This window comes from Rhinatrema bivittatum, chromosome 10 (genome assembly GCF_901001135.1).
Source record: "Rhinatrema bivittatum chromosome 10, aRhiBiv1.1, whole genome shotgun sequence".
Taxonomy (NCBI): Eukaryota; Metazoa; Chordata; class Amphibia; order Gymnophiona; family Rhinatrematidae; genus Rhinatrema; species Rhinatrema bivittatum.
In genome coordinates, this window is record NC_042624.1 from 69,770,410 (window position 1) to 69,790,352 (window position 19,943).

Consider the following 19,943-nt stretch of genomic DNA (forward strand, 5'->3'; position numbering starts at 1 on the left):
TTTAGATGTGGTGGAGCAGCCAATTTAGGATACACACATGTGCTTACTTTGTGCCTTTTCACCTGAAAGCTATGGAAATTTGGACAATAAGTCAGGTATTTGCTGGAGAGTGTGGGGCAGAAAGGTAATATTATGCATAGGGACACTAACTTTCAGATGGGCACGAGAGCACAAATATACATGCGCGTCAGCACAAGCCCAGAGACATGGCAATTTTATAACATACACACACACACATACGTGAGTATGTTATAAAATAGCATGCGTGTCTGCCTAATTTTGCAAATGGGTGCGCGCAGCCAGGTACAGTCAGATATGAGCCGCGCAAGTGGGGGGATTTTATAACAGGCTCAGGTCCACGCATTGACCAGTTTCACCAGTTCATCCACCAGTTTGCCCAGTCTAGAGCTAGGTTCCTCAAGCCCCCCTGGCTGTTTAGCCTGCACCCCCCCCCCAGTTACCCTAGATGATTTAAACCTTTAAACCCCCTCAGGAATATCTGTATGTTTTTTTGAACATACACCTGCTCCGTAGCAGAAGTAAATCTATGCAGCATTGGACCTGGGCACGCGCCCAGATGTGCAGATACTTGTGCGCACATCTCTTGGCCCCACCCCAGAATGCCCATGCCCCACCCACACCACACCCCTTTCTTTCTCCAGTGCCAGATGTGCACGCATCAGCACATGTGCGTGCATTTACTCACGTTATAAGATGGAGGGACACGCACATGTGCTAGATGTACGCCCATCTCCCGATTTTGGCTCATGCATCCCTTTTAAAATTCACCTCTTATCATTTGCACGGCTGATCCTTATGAACTACTGGGCCACTATCCCTAAGGAAATTTGGGATATTTTTGAAATAACATGCCTGATAATCTTAAAATTGTTTTCTTTTATTGGCCTCATGATGCACTGATAGTACAAGTTTAGTTATTATGAAACTATTTGCTATTGGGAAAAGGGTGCTGCTGCATTCCTGGCCATCCCGCCCTCTGACATAGCACGCTATACTGAATGAAGAGGATAGAGTTGGAATTTCTTTCTGTGAAGTTTGGAGGGAAATATTAAGCAGTTAGGAAAGACTGGGAACCTATATTGGCTTTTCTTACTGAGGCCTCTGCTTAATTAATGGTTGTTTTTTGAAAGGCCCTCCTCTGAGTTTTGCATTTGGATAGTTATTCCTTTGGGTTTGGGATTGGGATTGGGTGGGATGCGAGGGAAGGTGGGTAGGGCGATCAGAGGTCTGGGGTTATCTCTGGGCAATGCTGACAATTATTATGGGTGAAACAGTAGCAGTTGACTGTGTTTGATGCCCTGTTACTGGCTTCTGTTTGCTCTTGTTCTTATGCGTTCTATGCGATGCAAATTATGATACAATGTTCTGTGTATTACATTGCACAATATATAAATGTAAAAAAAATCTAATAGATTTAAAAGGCCAATTTTCCCTTTGCTAAATCCATGTTGGCTCTACTTCATTAGTCTATGTCTATACAAATGGCCAGTAATTTTGTTCTTCAGAATTGCTTCCACTATATTGCCCAGCACCAATTGTCAGACTCACTCCAGGACCCAGCAAGGGTCCTGGAGTGATCTCCTGCACTCGGGCCGTCAGCTGCCAGTATTCAAAATGGCACCGATAGCCTTTGCCCTTACTTTGACACAGGGGCTACCGGTGCCATTGGTCGGCCCCTGTCACACGGTAGGAGCAATGGACGGTCAGCACAATCTTGTGCTCCTACCGTGTGACAGGGGCCGACCAATGGCACCAGTAGCCCCTGTGACATAGTAAGGGCAAAGGCTATCGGCGCCATTTTGAATACTGGCAGCCGACGACCCGAGTGAAGATCGCTCCAGGACCCCCCGACTTGCCAAACCAGGGACGTTTGCAAGTCTTGGGGGGGTCAGGAGGGTGAGGGTTTATTCGTTAGTGATACATTGTTTTCGTGGGGGTTCGCCACACGTTTTGTGACCCCCATGAATACAACGAATTTGGCATATACGTTGCGGATTGCCAATACGTTGCAAACAAATGCACACCCCTAATAGCCGGTGTGGATGGGCAGACTGAATAGGCCATGTTCTGCCTGCATGTTTTTTATGTTTCTATCAGCCCTGGAGCCTTTTCTAAAATGGACATTACCCTTTGATCCTCAGGTATCATCACTGATTTGAATGAGAAGTTAGAGATTACTAGTAATAAGTCTGCAATTTCATTTTTTAGTTCTTTCAGAACTCTGGATTGTATAGCATCCTGTCCTGGTGATTTGTTATTTTTTAGTTTGCCAATTTGCTCTATTACATCTTCCAAGTTCACTGTGATTCAATTCAGTTCCTCTGATTATCATCCTCAATTTTTCTGGCATATCTATCTTCTGAATACCCTCCTCAGTACAAACTGAAGCAAAGCATTTATTTAGTTTTTCTGCTATGGCCTTGCATCTCCTGAGCACCCCTTTTACCCCTCATCATCTAACAGTCCAACTGACTCCCACATAAGCTTCTTGTTGAAAAGTTTTTATTTTGAGTTTTTTACCCTCTGGCAACCTTCTTTTCAAATTCTCTTTTGTCTTGCCTTATTAATGCTTTACATCCAGCTTGTGAGTGCTTTTGCTCTTTCCCATTTTCTTCATTTGGATCCATCTTCTAGTTTTTGAAAGATGTCCTTTTGGCTTTAATATCCTCTTTCACCTCACCATTTAACAGTACTGGCAGTAGTTTGGTCTTTTTTAATGCATGGAATTCATATAGTTTGGGCTTCCAAGATGGTGTTTTTGAACTGCATTCATACCATATACAAACTTTTAAACTATGGAACTTCCCCTTTAAGATTTTTTACTAACTAATTTATTCATTTTATCTCCCTTTTTGAAGCCAAGTCCTAATGCAGTAGTATTCCTTAATGTCTTCCTTCAGTGATTATGTTAACTTTGATTATATTATGGTCACTATTGCCAAGTGGCTCCAGCACTGTATCCTTTCACACTAGATCTATGTTGCAGTGAGGATTCTAGAGTAGTCCTTCCTTTTGTCAATTCCAGAACCAGCTGCTCCATGGAACAGTCATTTATGGCTTCTAGAAATTTCACCTCCCTAACATATTCCAATGACACATTTACTCTATCAATATTAGGGTAACTGAAATCTCCCATTATTGTGTTCCCTGTTAGCTTTTCTAATTTTTTAAAGCATTTCACTGTCTGTCTCTTCCTATTAGCCAGGCAAACGATAGTATACCCCTACCGCTATCCTCTTCCCCATCATACATGGAATTTCTATCCATAGAGATTCCAAAATGCATTTAGTCTCCTGCAGGATTTACATCCTGTTTGACTCTATGCCATTCTTAACAAATAGCACCATCCTCCCATTAATTTGACCTGGTCTATCATTTCAATATAATTTGTACCTTGGTATCACAATATCCCATTATCACCCTACCACTGAACCTCTGATGTCTATGTCTTCATTCAGTGTGCCATACATTCCAATTAGCCAATCTTATTTTGTAGACCTCTGGCTAAATTCAAAGTATGCTTTTTAATTTTATTCACATTGAGGTAGATCTTAAATAAGTACGCCGGATTTTATAAGATACGCGCGTAGCCGCGCATATCTTATAAAATCCAGGGTCGGCGCGCGCAAGGCTGCGCAAAATCGGCAGCCTGCGTGCGCCGAGCCACGCAGCCTGCCTCCGTTCCCTCCGAGGCTGCTCCGAAATCGGAGCAGCCTCGGAAGGAACTTTCCTTCCACGTCCCCCCACCTTCCCCTCCCTTCCTCTATCTACCCCACCCCCCAGCCCTACCCAAATCCCCCCTCCCACCTTTTGTTGTGCAAGTTACGCTTGCTTGAAGCAGGCGTAACTTGCGCGCGCCGCCTCGGCATCCCCCGGCACAGGCCGCAGTGCCGGGGGACTCGGGACCGCCCTCCCGGCCTGCCTCCGAACCATCGCCCCCGGACCGCCCCCTGACACTGGACACGCCCCCAGGACATGCCCCCGGACTGCCGGCACGCCCCCTCCCGCCCTTTTTACGAGGGGCGGGAGGCCTATGCAAAATAGGTGCGCCGGCGCGCAGGGCTTTTAAAATCTAGCCTATAATGTCTAGCAGTTGAAATTGGTAGTTAAGCAATATGATAACAAGAGTCCATGCTTTTTGCTCATCTTGGATGAAGTCATGACATTTTAGTCTAGGTTAATAGTCTTCAACTGTCTGAGAAATGCAATAATTTTCTTATAAAAGTTATATGACTTATTTCTGAAATAGGTGATTAAAATCTAAACTAAAAGAATCAAATCCTGACATATATTTGTTTGTCTCAGACCTTAATAATCCTTATAGTCTACTTGTCACTAGTGATCTATACCAGTGTTTCCAAAGCTTTCTTGGTTTGGGAATTAAATTTTATCCATTAAGAAAGCAAATAGGCTGGTTATCCTACAATGATCTGGGATAAGAAATTTATAAATAGAAAAGGCTATGGCATCTAATCTTTTAGAGAGAACATTCCTTGATCATAGCTTTATTCATTTTAACCATATTTTCTACAACTAATACATTTCCTGAAGTCTCTTATTTGTCTCATCTGTATGTCTTTACTAGATTAGATTATAAGCTCTACAGACCAGGGACTGCACAGTGCTGCATATATCTAGTTAGGTCACAGTAGTGGTTTTCTTTATCTGCACGTAGCATTATCATGTGATCACCATTAGCCAAACAGATTGGTTTCCCTAGTTTGACTAAGATCTTTAAGTTTCCATATTTCACAAATGGGTTGAAAATAACTGGGTGGTAATGCACAGCAGCTGTTAAAATGTATTACAATGTAAAAAAAGATTACAAATTATAGTGTATATGATTAAGACATGCCAGAAATAACTCATTCTGGAGTGACACACATGATAAGATATCTAGGGTGAACAGAACTGGGCTGGACATTGAGGAAGGGAAGTATAAAGAGGACCGAACTGTAGACAAAGTTTAAGAAAAAGGAGGAATTGACAACTATCGTCTGTCAGTGAGTTGTCCAACCACAGAAGTGGTTTCCGGGCCCTGACATAGTCAATTTCCTGGAGATTTGCCCTCAGTCACATCCAATTTGTACAGATTTCAGTTTAAAAAGCTGCAGAAAACTTTCTGTCAGGAAAAGCATTCTGGATTGTGAAAGGAAAACTAGCAAAAAAAAACAAAACAAAATGTAATTCCAAAAGCCTGGGTAGAAATGATAGCCTTGAACATAGTACTCTTAAAAAAAAAAGCCCAGAGCCTTAGCCTGCAGGTGTCCAAAGAACAGGATAATTTACTTTCACTGATTACTAAAGCACGGAAAAGCAAACAGTAGATAGAGTAGTGCTAGAAAATCATGCCAAAGTAGGAAGGGAGAAGATAGAGAAAGAGAGAGAGAAAGAGAAAGAAAGAAATGTGTAGGTGAGAGAGAGAGAGAGAGCAAGAAGGTACGGAAGACAACCTTATCTATAAGAATTCTTACCCAGGTGGCTGAGGGCCTCTTTATCCCATGGCCAGGTGGCAGCACCAGCCAGCTCCTCCCGCACAGAATTAGCGAAGTAAACATTCAGGAAGTGAGTATTGTTCAGTTGGAGAACCTCCTTCAATTCCTTTACACTCATGTAGGTCCTGTCAGGGTAGAAAGATGGAGAAGGAGCAAAGCAATGCATCAAGCATGAATACGTGTTGCAGAAATACAGAAGCAGTTCACAGCTGTACAAAGTATTATTTTACAGAGCACTTGTCAAAACACATAAGAGCAGACTGGCAAGATGGCTCAGCAGAAATGCTGTGTGTGCATTGTCATTTGGGAGATCCAGATTCAGATCCTGAGCCCAGGTTCTGTCCCTCAGGCCGGCTGGGCCTGGAGTTATTGTGCAGTCAGCATTTGGAACTGGGTGGGCATTCCATTCATTGCAAAAGGGTGACAGCGATTGGCTGACTAAAAGGGCCCATGCTTCCCAGCCAGAGAACTGTCACTGGAATAACTGGACTGGATGGGAGAGGGTTACAATGGGGGGGGGGGGGGGGGGTGACTGCATATGAAGGCTTATGGTGCTGTGATCACCACTGTCCTGGTAGTGGCCACATTCCATTAAGCTGAAAGCCCAAACAAGCAGGATTAAGAGAACCAATGTTTCTCATTCTGTCTGGGATCAGGTCTGGCTCACTGTAGTGTCATAGGACATAATTTGGATGGGTTAGTTTCAAAGCTGTGTTTAAGAAATATTTTCCGGATTTTTAAAATTAATTTTGCTGCTGTTTCTTTCATTTTTCTTTAAGAAGATTGCAATAGTTTTCTCTCTGCTGGTGGCTTAGCTAGGGGAAGCTTAATTGTTACCATTAAATAAGTGCCTGCCATATCTTAGATGGGCTGACTCTAAAGCTAAGAAGATGACAGAGCATGCTGGTAGGGGTGTGCATTCGTTTTGAACTTATAAGTAAAACGCAACTTTTTTTTTTTTTAACTTAAAAAAGTGATGAGGCGAAAACGATCGGATTTCCAACGTATTCAACATAGCTATGTTGAATACGTTGGAAATCGCGATTGTTGATCCTAAATAAAAATTTAAACCCCTCACCCTCCTTAATCCCCCCCCCCCCAAGACTTACCAAAACTCCCTGGTGGTCTAGCGGGGAGTCAGGACGCCATTTCTGTACTCCTTTGCGAGGAGCACGTGACGTCGGCGTCACGTGATTCCCCGCGGGTTTGCTCCGGGACCCTCGTTAGACCCAAAAGGAACTTTTGGCCAGCTTGGGGGGGCCTCCTGACCATCAGTGCACGTATGGACATAGACTCAACTTATGGAATTCTCCATATGTCCATATTGACCGAAATTGACCCCCCCTTTCGACTTATGGACTTATGAACATAAACTTTTGGTCTGCACATCCCTACATGCTGGTAAATGGAGTCCACTCTATAGAAAGGAAGGTGATGAGTAAATTCCTCAGGGATTAGTACTGAGGCTGGTTCTGTTCAAGATGTTTGTGAACAATAGTGCATAGGGGTTAGGAGGAAAAGGTTGTCTTTTTGCCAATGACACTTCTAAGAAAGTAGATGGTATAAGAAACAGAGTTGTGGTCAACTGGTTGGCAGCTAAGTTTCAATATTAAAAAATTGCAGAGTTCTGCATTTGGTACGCAGAAAACTATGAGCATAGCATAGTACATGATGGGGTTTAAGATACTGATGTCCACAGAAAGGGTGAGTATATCCAGTGATTGCAAGGTAGTAAAATAGTGTGACAAGCAAATAGCTAGAGATGGAAGGGTGCTAGTGTGCAGAAAAAGAGGCATAACTAGTAGACACAAGTAGTAAAAAACATGCAGAAGTATGGCCTCAGGAATGCTTTCCTACGTAGATTTGTAGATGGCATGTGGGTAAGTGTGGGGTGCTTTGTGGCAGAGGTGTGGGATGCTTTAGGGGGGATGTAGGTTGTGGGTGTATGAGGGAGGTATAGGGGGTGTGTGGGAGATTGGGTGGGTGTGGGTGTTGGGGTTATGTCTGTGTGTGTACATGGATAGCTGGGTGTGGGTGCTGGAGATGTGTTGCGGGGTGTATATGGGAGCATAGGCATCAGAATAGTGTGGGCCACATGGACAATAGAATGAAAAATTTTGGGCAGGGGAGCATAGCAATGCTGAGAGAAGGGCTTCAAAATCTGGCCCTTCCTGAAGAATCACCGCGGAAGATCTGGGGCCAGACTGAGCAGGCCGCAGCTGGCTGGAGGGATGTTTTAACTCCTCTCGTGCTGATTGGCAGTAGGAGGAGAAGGAGAGCAATGGTTCATTAAGCTGCGTCTTCCCCCTTTGTAGCTCTGTGCCTGAGACACTGGGCAGGCACACATTTCAAAACAGCAGTTTGGCAAGGTGGCAGAGGAGCAGGGCCGGAGCTAGCTTTTTTGCTGCGAACAATTAATTCTCTGTCCTGGGACTACAAAAAAAACCCATCCAGCTCCCTTCAGTGATACAAACTTTAAAAACTGACACCATCCTCCCCCCCCCCCGAACTCATGGTGGGTGTAAGGATGTTAGGTGCCGTAGGCAAACCTTATAGCCTTGCACAACACCCCCCGCTCCATTCCACACACACAGTTAAGAGTTATGCATTCATATTATAAATGAAAAATACCAAAGTACAGTGTTCTGACATAAAAAATATCACTTACATTATATTTGCATGCACTGCTGTGATGCCAACCAGAAATCCCTGCAAAAAAGGCACTTGGAACCCATATGGTATTAGGCTTATTGTGATGTTTGTTGGGTGTGGGCTTGACCCTCTGAAAGCCCAAATAAACTAATACACTTCCTATTAGGAAAATGCCTCATCTCAGTCACAATAATTTTATTTAAAAACTGCTGAATAAAAGATCAAATAATTAAAAACTCATATACAAGTTGTTTTTTTTTTTAAATGTCCCAAACACCGATAAATATTTCAAAACAGCAGACACAGCAAATAACACCTCAAAAAAAAAAACCAACTAAAAAGGATTTTAAAAATTCACGCTCTCCATACCTGGGAAATGTTGATTTTCAGATGCCCTGAAATTGTCATGGATTATCAACAGAGAATAACTGGGGTACTTGTGCACTCATATGCTCCCTCTCATACACCCATATGCTTTCTTTTACTCCCCCACATACATACCCATATGCTCTCTCTCTCACTGTCCCACACACATGCTCACTCTCACTTTTCCACACACAAGCACACTTGTTCTTGCTCATTCTCCCACACACAGGAACACATGCTGTCTCTTACTCACTTCCCTTCTCTTAACAGGCAGCAACAGCAGCAGCAGAGTCTCCTTTTTCAGCCCCCGTGGCCAGAGAATGACTTCCGGCCATGGGGCATTGGATTACTTCCTGCAGGGCGAGTGCCTCTTCCTCCTCAGCAGCATGGGTCCCGCCGAAATTGGCGTGGTCAGCACTGCCTTAGCAAGTGGAAAAGCAGCACGGCTCTGCTGGCAACGCTGCTGATTTTGGCGGGGCCGTGCTGCTTCCCCACTTACTAAGGCAGTATTGAGCATGCTGTTGACTTTGGCAGGGCCACGCTGCTTTTCCTTGGCAGCAAGGACCTCTTTCTTCCGCCACCGGTGGATTCAGGTCCACCGACGGCACCACAGGTCTCCTCTGCTGCCGGCGGCAGCATGGGCCTCTACCTGCTCCCAACGCCACCCCACTGGGTGTGCCACCTTGTGCAACTGCACGATTTGTGCACCCGATGGCACCGGGCCTGCAGAAGAGGAAGAGGAGGTAGCAGCCCAAGAACCATCACTCTCCTGCTCCTGATCAGTGCCTCATTGTGGAGGGATGACGTAAGAGGATGCCAGGCTAAGGAGGTGCTGACTTGAGGGGATGGAAGTTTTGTAACTGCTGCTGGCCAGACTCAGAATCTAGGTTGGGAGAGACAGGAGAAAAAGAAAGAGGTTGGGGGTGGGTACAGGGGAAGAGAGGAGGTTGGGGAGAGAAAGGGGAATGGAAGTAGGGGCAGAGGAATAAATAGAAGGGGTATGAATGGGGCTTGGTTGGTTTGGTCCTCCCCCCAATCAAAATGGTGTTATGCTGCCCCTATGTGGAAGGTATAGGACTAATGAGTGGTATGGGTGGGATAAGGGGTGGGTACATGTGAGAGAGTGTTTAGGGTGTGTCTGAGGGGTGTGGAGGTATATGTGAGAGATGTGGATGTGTGTAGGTAGAGTGTGGATGTGGAGAGTGTGTTGTGGGTGGATAGGTGTGAGGGAGTGAGTGGGTGTGAATGTGGGGTATGTGTGGATGTGGGTCACAATTGGTTTCAGTGTGAGGGGGGCAGTATGTGTCTGTGTGCGTATGTACTTTGAATGCACTTTTCAGTGCCATCTCTTTCCAGTTGCTTCAGTTATTTTCCCTGACTCTGTTGTTCTCCGCTTGTGTTGCTCTGTTCCAAAGTGCGGGAAGGATGGGGGGGGGGGGGGGTTTGGAATGGAGTGCTGTCAGCATTCTAACAGTTCAAACAGCCTCTATCATTTTCCCATAGAAAGCAATGGGGATTTGTTTTGGAGGCTCGATTCTTTGAAAATACTGATCTGATATATATTTTTTTCAACTCATCTGAGACATTCACATTTTCTTGCTGCGTGTCAAATTTGGTGAATTTCCAACCTTTATTGGGAGAGTTATTGTGCCTACAGAAAGAAGGGCAGATGGACAGCAGTCATTTATGTAATTCTTTCTAACATGCTACATATTAGAAAGCACAGAAAGGAAGAAATTATAGTGTTGTACAGGTCTGGGTCTGTCTTGAAAATTGCAAGCAGAGTAACAGCTAAGTGCTAGCAGAAACACAGGGGGCTCACGTAGCCAGGTCTGTCTGGTAGGTTACATAAGGACTCTACTCTAGGAGACAATAGGTAACTGCCATGATAGTGTTGGAGCTATTCTAAATTATTACAGTGCTCTATGGTTAGACGTGGGGAAGCAGAGGAAGGGAGGGCATCTTGTATGCTCATCTGCCCAGGATGGTAGAGTACAAATGAAGACAACAATTTAAATATAAGAATATATTTTTTGGCTCGCCTATACAGAAGTACTAGGTGAGGTACAAAAAGTGTCCTGGATAAGGAAAGACACCTTACAAGCAGTCATGCTCTGTGACTGGCGGAGAGATATATTCTCGTAGAGTGGTTGGTCTTTTCTTGCTGTTGACTACTGTGTTGCTGCATTATTATGTCACTGTTTTGGAACATTATGAAACATTATAGAGCAATTAATTACTAGAAATACATGGCTAAGATTTCAAAGTGAAAAGACCATTACCCCAAACACCCTCTATTCGAGTCTTTGAATGTTTAACTAATCAGGCAGTGCAACTGGCTCAAGGCCAGATGTTTTTCACACATAAAAGCTTTTTCTTTTTAAATTAGGTAAAGGATTGCCACTAGCAGGAAGACAAATTAAGGAACATTTGTGCAGGCACATTAATTTACTAGCTGTGCTATAACCTATAATTAGAAAATTGCTTAAAATAACAGTTTAGTTTTAGTTATGTGTTTTCTGAGATAGCTTCACAATAGGCATGATTTTCCTATAGACAAAGAATGGAGAAAAAAGGCTTAGTGAATCAGGCCCAATGGTAGTCTGTTTCTGTACCATAAGCTGGTTGAAAAAACTCTCTGCGGTGGGAAGACAAGAGGAATGATGACATTAGAAGCAGGCGAAAACAATGACCTCAGGCAGGATGGAGAGCTGGTGCATGGCAGACAGCTGTTAAAGAGCGGTGTGTAGTGTAGCACACATTGCAATATAATTGAGAAGTAAAAGTTTTGCCTCTGGTTGTCAGCAATTTACACAAGATCATAGGCAGAGTGACCTTCAGGCATATGTAAACAGGCTTTATGAGGATAGCAAGTGCTGGAAGTGGCTAAAGCAAATGGATAGAACGCCTTCCCTATCTGCCAATATGCTTATGATCACCCCAAGGTCCACAATCACAAGGATGTACTTGCCTAACTCAGAAGTTAGCAGCTAAATTTAACATTTGAGCACATATCCAGCTAAATTCTAGCTGGCTAGAATTCAGCTGGATAAGTTTGGGGTATTTTGGGGGTGTAACTGGGAGGAGTGAGATAGCCAGCTAAGCTAACCAGCTATCTCCGATATTTAGAATTAGCTGGATGAGTTAGCCGTCTAAGTCTGGTGGGGCCAAACAACTATCCTAAAGTTAGCCGACTAACTTTAAGCTAGTCAGCTATTTTCAATAATGTGGTTGCACTACTGAATACACCTCCAAAGTTAGCCGGATAAGTTTATCTGGCTAACTTTGCTATCCGCATTGACACCAAATAGAGCACTGATGGTGGGGAAAAGGGTCAACAGGAGACCAGACCACCAGGTGTCCCCTTTTAAAGAGCATCTGAAGGCATCCAGCAGTGAGAAGGCCACTCTAGAGCCACAAACCACTGAGCCAGTAACTAGGAGCAGCAGGAAGAAAGAGAGAACATCACTCTTGTGAAACTGCCCCCACTCCTCCCGAACCCTGAGCTTCTACAAATCTTGGAAGAACAGTGGATTACAAATGTCTACAATATCTGAACAACCATATGAGGTAGGACTGCAAATCCTAGAATGCTTACAGATGGAAGTAGCTGATACTAATATTCATACTTTGGAGTTAATGTGTTACCTTGTTCTTGTTGCATTTTAAAACTAAGGGCCCCTTATTCTAAACATTTTATTTCAGAAACAAGTGATAGACACAGAGGGAACAATTACTGTCCTTTTGAACATTGCCATTGGTAGAAGGTACCCATGGACTTTTGCACAGACTTTTTGTGCAGGTAAAATAATGCCCTTATTTCAGGTGGATGTCATAGCATGCCCATGAGCCCTGTGCTTCCTTCTGCTCAGTCCTAGATACTGCTGCTGCTGCTGCTGCTGCTGCTACCGTCAGGAGAGTCACTTTGCATGTCTAAAACTCATCATGAGCCTCATGCATATGTAATGAGCCTGATAATACATTACTGGCTGGAGAGCAGAGGCCAGCCTAAAGCCTTGAATAAAACAGATTTATCCAGGAGTGCATGGGGCAGCTGAGTAGCTTGTTCTAAAACCCAGGATGCAAACAGTTACATTCACCTGACATGGCAAATAATTTTCAGCCATAAATAATTTGAAGTCATGCCTGGGAATGGACTCAAGTCCTGAGGCATTTGCAGTCCTACATTTTCCATTTACCAAAACAAGAGAAATTTCGGTACAAATGACTGATTCAAAGCATTACTGAACATGTGGCGTTCCCTGGCACATCTGCTAGTTGCATGGTGCAGAGAGCTTCAATTTGGGAAGGAGGACATGAGCATTGCAGAGGCTGAAGAAGCCTCGGATTGTATTTCTTACAGAACATGCAGAATACCAGGTACATTTCATAAGACCTGGTATATCCAGACATGGTTTTGCGTTTCTGAAAAATGACCATATTGGAGGAAAAAGCTTTTTGTAGAGGATCATCACTACTGTAACAAAACTACAAGTTAGCACAGAATAGAAGGCAACTGCTTACCTACTAATTGCCCTCAGCATATATGCAAGATTCTGGGCCAGTGTCATTCTGTTCTGTAGAACCTACTAAAAAAAAAATCATGCGAGCAGGAATCCAGTTTGTGTTTGGAATACTGCTGCAAAGTTGTGCAATATTTGTGACAGAATGCAATTATTCCATAAAGAAAGAACAAATGGAAGGATTCTTCTTGGTAATAAGAAACCAGCTGAGGTGAAAAGCTAAGAGCCCTTAATAAACAGCACATGACCAATGCACAATATATGGCAAAATAAAAATGTTTGAAATGCTAACTTTTTTCCTTCTAATTAAAACTGTTTTTCTATTAATGTTTGCTGGCAAACAGCATTAACAACTGCAGACTCCATTCCAAATGCTGGGGATGGGGAAGAGTTTAAGGAAATGTTTTCATTTTAAAACATAGAAGAGAATTGGATTGGTTTTTTTTTAAGACTTGCCATCTGTCACAGGTCAGCCGAGACAGGCAGATCAAGTTCTAGTTTTGTCACCCATCATTTATGGATTTTGAGTTCTGCCTTTTCTAGCGAAATCAGAACTCCAAGTCCATGGTCAAAAAGCAGAAGTGGATAAGCCTGCCATGTCAGACCTGGATGGGGTGGCATCCCCTACCTGTGCTCGAGCCTCCTGTCTGTCACAGCCAGTAGAGGTCACCTCTGCATTACTTGAGCAGAAGGAGAGAAGTATGGCTACTGCTCGCCTCAGCAGCAGTGAGAGGTTTCTTCTCAGAGAAAATCCTGCACACTCACTCTGGGTCAGCAAGATGTCTTGCATTGCACAGCTGAGAGGAAAGACGAAATGTGCACCTAATACAATAATAATTTACAGCTTTTAAAAGTTGCATTATCCAATATGCCTCTCGATTGCTTCCTGATCTTTGCTGTCATCTTGTCTGTTTTTGGTCTCAGTTTCCTGGTTCTTCCTCTCTCTGCTTTTTACTTCTTCTTTCACTGCTCCCTCCAATCAGCAACCCTGGGGTGGAGAGAAAAGCATATCCACTGTCGCTGGAGATGTCCCTGTCTTTTCTGCAGCACAACTCTCTTCAAAACAGGTCCATGGTCCAAAGGTGGGAGCAGGGAGAGAGGCAAGTACCTGTATGCTTTACCCCTGCTGGCTCAGGGTTTGGATACATCAGCCAAATGACCTAAGGAGGAAGATGGGATTTGGGAAAACCAGGAGACTTGGGCATCCTGCTAAATAAAAATAAGATTTTGCATTAAGGTGACCAGAGAGCTTTCTGTGAACTGAGAATTTTGGTAAGTCCATGATTATGCCTTGTCTTAAAGCTCATTGCAAGTCCCAGAATAATACTTTAGAATAGGGCTTCCCAAATGTTTAGCCAATGTGACCCCATTTTAACACTTGAAAATTCACATATCACCAGAAGACAACAAAAAAAAATTAGTACAGGTGTGGTCCCCCTCCAACTATCACTCCACTCACCCTTACCACATTACAGCCGATTCTCTCTCAACCTTAACCCTCTCTAGTCAAACCTCTCTCTCAACCTCCATCTCTGACAGAGTATCTCCTCTTTAACCTCCTACCCTCCAGTGGACCTCTTTCCACTCTTAACCTCATCTTCTTGAACAGACAATCTTACATCCTCCCCAGTCCACCCCCTCTTTCTCAGCCCTTCATTCATTTTCATATCCCCCCAGCTAATCCTCTCTCACCCCTTCTTATAACCTCCAATTGATCCTCTGTCATCCCTTCCCTCTTCACACACTTCCCCTTTTATCACCTTCCAGTCTCACCACTTCCTCTCCAGCACTTTTCTCTCAGTCTACAAGCTGATCCTCTCTCAACCCCAGTTCCTCTCTTGCATCCTCCAGTCGATCTTCTTTCATTCCCCCGCTCTCACCCTCCACAACCAATTTCTCTCCAAACTTCTCCAAACCCCTCCTGCATCTAATTCCTCCCTTTCAACAACCTCTTCTCTAAACAACCCCTAGGCCAGTGAAGACAGAGAAGACATGGTAATCTTCACTGGCCTATATATATTCAGCTCTCCCCTCCTTTCATGGTTTGTTCCAAGAGTAATGGCGATCTGCAAGCGACAATAGCATTAGTAATGAAAGTCAGCATAGGGCCTGTGAGCCAGTACATGCTCACAAGCCTTGCAGCAATCCTAATCCCTCCTCATGCTAGCTTCCTGTTACCCACAGAAACTCATGTGAGTCTAAGGCCTCTGCAGGGTCTCTGAGTGCGTGCTGACTCACAGGTCACCTGCTGCCTTCTATCACTAATGCTACTGCTTCTGGCACCTGAAGAATGCAGCCATTTGAGGCACCTGTGACCCTAGCTAAAAGTTTTGTGACTCCCATTTGGGATCCCAACTCACAGTTTGGGAAGCCTTGCTTTAGAATGAGACTTAAAAGAAAAGAGGACAGAGCATACCTGTTACGTAGGCACTACTGAGAGATGGGTGAAGGCTGAGCCCGAGGGAGACAAAGGAGCAGCGGCAAGTGCAGAAGGGAGAAAATTGAATAGGAGAGAATCTGAATGGAAGAAAGGAGACAGAATGGAAAGGGAACAAGTGTGGTGCTGAGAGCAGGAGGAAGATTGAGAGGAGGAGGGGAGAAGGAGAGCGGAGCTGACAGGGAGTGTGAAACAGAGAAAGAGGAAGGCAGAGCAGCACTGAGAACAAGAAGGAGGCAGAATGAAAGGAAGACTGGGAATGGTAATCAAGAGCTGGAAGAAGATGGAGAAGAGGAGGGAAACAAAAGTGGAAGAGATGGAGATTGAGAGCAGCACTGAGATAGGAAGAGAGACTGAAAACAGCACTAACCATGGGAGGAAGACTGGAAGAAGCATGAGTTGGAGGAGGCAGAGATCTGCAGTGGGAGTGGGAGACTGGAGCAATGTGAGTTGGACGAGGCAGATAGCTGCAGTGGGAGTGGAGGGAGATAGAGAAGCAAGCGCTGTGAGTGGCTGTTAACATCCATCCACTCATCTCCCTTTCAAGAAGAAATGAAGACTGAACTCCTCTGCTTCCCAAACAGATTTCTAAAATATTGCCCCTACATCTTTGACTTGTGAATTGCTTGGTTTCTTCTGACTACAATTGGTATATTAAATACAATTAATGATAATAATAATAATAATCCCTTTTCTATTCCTCTCCCTTCCAAGTTCCTTAGTCAAGGAGGCTGCTGTGGAGATTAGGGATATGCTGTAATTTTAAAATGACAGGAAAATAACAACAATATTTGTTATTTCATTTTATTTCACTTTCCATCAGAAATAACACCAAACAAAACCCAACAAAAATGTAATTTTTCCCCTCATTTCTGATCTTTTAGTGCATGCTAAAATGAGAGACTTGAAATGAAGGAATGCAAAAAATAGAAAATGAAATGAAAACCAATACTATTGCACCAGCCCTCATTAAGAATTTAATCATCCCCTTGTAGGTCACTAGTAGATTAATTAGTGAATACACCTATAAATTTAAAGTACTCTAATTCCAACTCCCTTAGCAACCTAAACTTAACTAGGAACTCAACAAAATTAAGGTGAAGGCAGCAAGAGGGGGGATTTCCAGTCTTTTGCATTGAGTGTCACATGTATGATTTTTTACCCACCGTGAGAGAGTGTATGTGTGTACCCAATGCAAAGAGTTCCTAGCTCTCAGAGAATGAGTCTGATCACTGGAGGCTAGAGTGGCAGATCTGGAGGAGCTGAGGCAGACAGAGAGGTACATTGATGAGACCTTCAGGGACAGAGTAGTCAAGTCCCAAATCCAGTCTGGCAGCCCTGGTGCATCACCCTGGTATAGCAGGAAGTGATCCTGTAGTAAGGGCCTGCTCTCCAGCTGATACATTGTCCTCTAGCAATGAAGACAAGTCTCCTAGGGCTACTGCCCAGGAGGGAAAGGTTAGGTCAGCCATCATAGTTGGTGATTTGATTATTAGAAATGTAGATAGCTGGGTGGCTGCTGGATGTGAGGACCTCCTGGTAACTTGCCTGCCCTTTGCAAAGGTGGCGGACCTCACGCATCACCTAGATAGGATTATAGACAGTGCTGGGGAGGAGCCAGCTCTCATGGTACATATTAGGGATGTGAATCGTTTTTTGATGATTTAAAATATCGTCCGATATATTTTAAATTGTCAAAAATCGTTAGGGCCACGATACAATACCAATTCCCCTGATTTATCGTCAAAAAATCGTAAATCGGGGGAAGGGGGAGGGCAGGAAAACCGGCACACTAAAACCCCCTAAAACCCACCCTCCCGAACCCCCCCCCCCAAATGCCTTAAATTACCTGGGGGTCCAGCGGCGGTCCGGAACGGCCTCCTGCAATTGAATCGTGTTGTCTTCAGCCGGCGCCATTCTGCGCCGCCATTTTGCAAAATGGCAGCGCAAAATGGCGGCGACCATAGACCAACACGATTCGACTGCAGGAGGTCGTTCCGGACCCCCGCTGGACTTTTGGCAAGTCTTGTGGGGGTCAGGAGGCCCCCCCAAGCTGGCCAAAAGTCCCTGGGGGTCCAGCGGGGGTCCGGGAGCGATCTCCTGCCGCGAATCGTTTTCCGTACGGAAAATGGCGCCGGCAGGAGATCGACTGCAGGAGGTCGTTCAGCGGGGGGACTTTTGGCCAGCTTGGGGGGGCCTCCTGACCCCCACAAGACTTGCCAAAAGTCCAGCGGGGGTCCGGAACGACCTCCTGCAGTCGAATCGTGTTGGTCTATGGCCGCCGCCATTTTGCAAAATGGCGGCGCAGAATGGCGCCGGCTGAAGACAACACGATTCAATTGCAGGAGACCGTTCCAGACCGCCGCTGGACCCCCAGGTAATTTAAGGCATTTGGGGGGGGGGGGTTCGGGAGGGTGGGGGATTTAATTTAAAGGGTCGGGGGTGGGTTTTAGGGTGTTTTAGTGTGCCGGTTTTCCTGCCCTCCCCCTTCCCCGATTTAGCTACGGACCGCCGCTGGACCCCCAGGTAATTTAAGGCATTTGGGGGGGGTTCGGGAGGGTGGGGGATTTAATTTAAAGGGTCGGGGGTGGGTTTTAGGGGGTTTTAGTGTGCCGGTTCACGATTTTAACGATTTTCACAATACTCTAAACACCCAAATGGCGACGATACGATTCCCTCCCCCTCCCAGCCGAAATCGATCGTTAAGACGATCGAGGACACGATTCACATCTCTAGTACATATGGGCACCAATGACATAGGAAAATGTGGGAGGGAGGTTCTGGAAGCCAAATTTAGGATTTTAGGTAGAAAGCTGAAATCTAGAACCTCTAGGGTGGCATTCTCTGAAATGCTTCCTGTTCCACATGCAGGTCCCCATAAGAAGGCAGAGCTCTGGAGTCTCAATGCATGGATGAGACAATGCTGCACGGAAAAGGGATTCAGTTTTATTATGGAACTGGACAACATTTTGGGGAAGGGGAGACTTTTTTCCAAAAGGACAGGCTGAGGCTCCATCTTAACCAGAGTGGAATCAGGCTGCTGGCACTTACCTTTAAAAAGGAGATAAGCTTTTAAACTAGAACAAAGGGGAAATCTGACAGTCACTCAGTACTGCTTGGCTCAGAGGAATGTATTTTTGAAAGATACTAATGAAACAGGAGAGTTAGGGCATCCTAACAGAGAGGTTTGAATAATAGCAAAAGTAGTCCATGTGCTTATAAGTACTGAATCACCTGAGCTAAAGAATTCCAAATTATCCCTATCAATTGAAAAGCAAGTTGTTAATACTAACAAAAAATGCACTTTGAAATGTCTATAGGCCAATGTCAGAAGTCCAAGAAGATGGGAGAGTTAGAGTATATAGCACTAAATGATGAGATAGACATAATTGGCATCTCAGGAAGGAGGATAACCAATGGGACAGTGCTACAAATTATATTGCAATGATCAGGAGCATCAACTTGGTGGGGGTGTGGCACTTTATATCCAGGAAGGTATAGAGTCCAACAGGATAAAGATTATACAAAAGACTAAATGCTCAGTAGAATCTATGGGGCCGATGCACTGTTTAACCCGCTGTCGGACGCGCTGTCGGACGTGGGTTAAATAGGCGCTAATCCACCCCCTAATGCAAGAGGGGGATTAGCGCCTATTTAATGCGCATCCGACGCAGAGTGAATGAGTTACTCATTCACTCCAAATGCAAAAAAATAAATGTGCATCTCAGACGCACATTTATTGCTCAACTATTAACACCTGCCTGGAGTTTATTGGCGTCGGTGTTCATGACCAGCAGACCGTCTTGCGCCTCCTTGCTAGCGTGACCCCCTAATTTGCACCTCCTTGCTAGCGTATCCCCCTTGGGGGCACCATGCATGCGTTAAGAAAGCAGGCGCTGAAAAGTCAGTGCCCGCTTTCTGGGAATAATATTGCATCAGCCCCTATATGGGTAGAAATCCCATGCGTGTTGGATGAGTATAGAGATAGGAGTATACTACCATCCACCTGGCCAAAATGATCAGACAGTTGATGAAATGCTAAGAGAAATCAGGGAGGCTAACCTATTTGGCAGTGCAGTAATAATAGGAGATTTCAATTACCCCAATATTGGCTGGGTAAATGTAACATCAGGACATGCTAGAGACATAAAATTCCTGGATGGAATAAACCTGCTTCATGGAGCAACTGGCTCAGGAACCAATGAGAGAGGGAGCTATTTTAGATGTAATTCTTAGTGGAACACAGGATTTGGTGAGAGAGGAAACTGGTGGGGCTACTTGGCAATAGTGATGATAACATGATCAAATTTGAACTAATGACCAGAAGGAGGACAATATGTAACTCTACAGCTTTAACACAAAATTTTCAAAAGGGAAATTTTGATAAAATGAGGAAAATAGTAAAACTGAAAGGTGTAGCTGCAAATTTAAAAGTGTACAACAGGCATG

At 44.5% G+C, this 19,943-nt stretch overlaps 1 protein-coding gene across 2 annotated transcripts in view; it reads right to left on the minus strand.

Annotated features, from left to right (window-relative positions):
- Nucleotides 1-19,943, minus strand: part of PAPPA2 (pappalysin 2) — a 459,501-nt gene that overhangs the window by 304,919 nt on the left and 134,639 nt on the right. For both annotated transcript variants that reach the window (XM_029618757.1, XM_029618758.1), the window contains one exon: nucleotides 5,496-5,641. In XM_029618757.1, coding sequence (XP_029474617.1) covers nucleotides 5,496-5,641 — 146 coding nt within the window. The remainder of the gene's footprint in view (nucleotides 1-5,495; nucleotides 5,642-19,943) is intronic.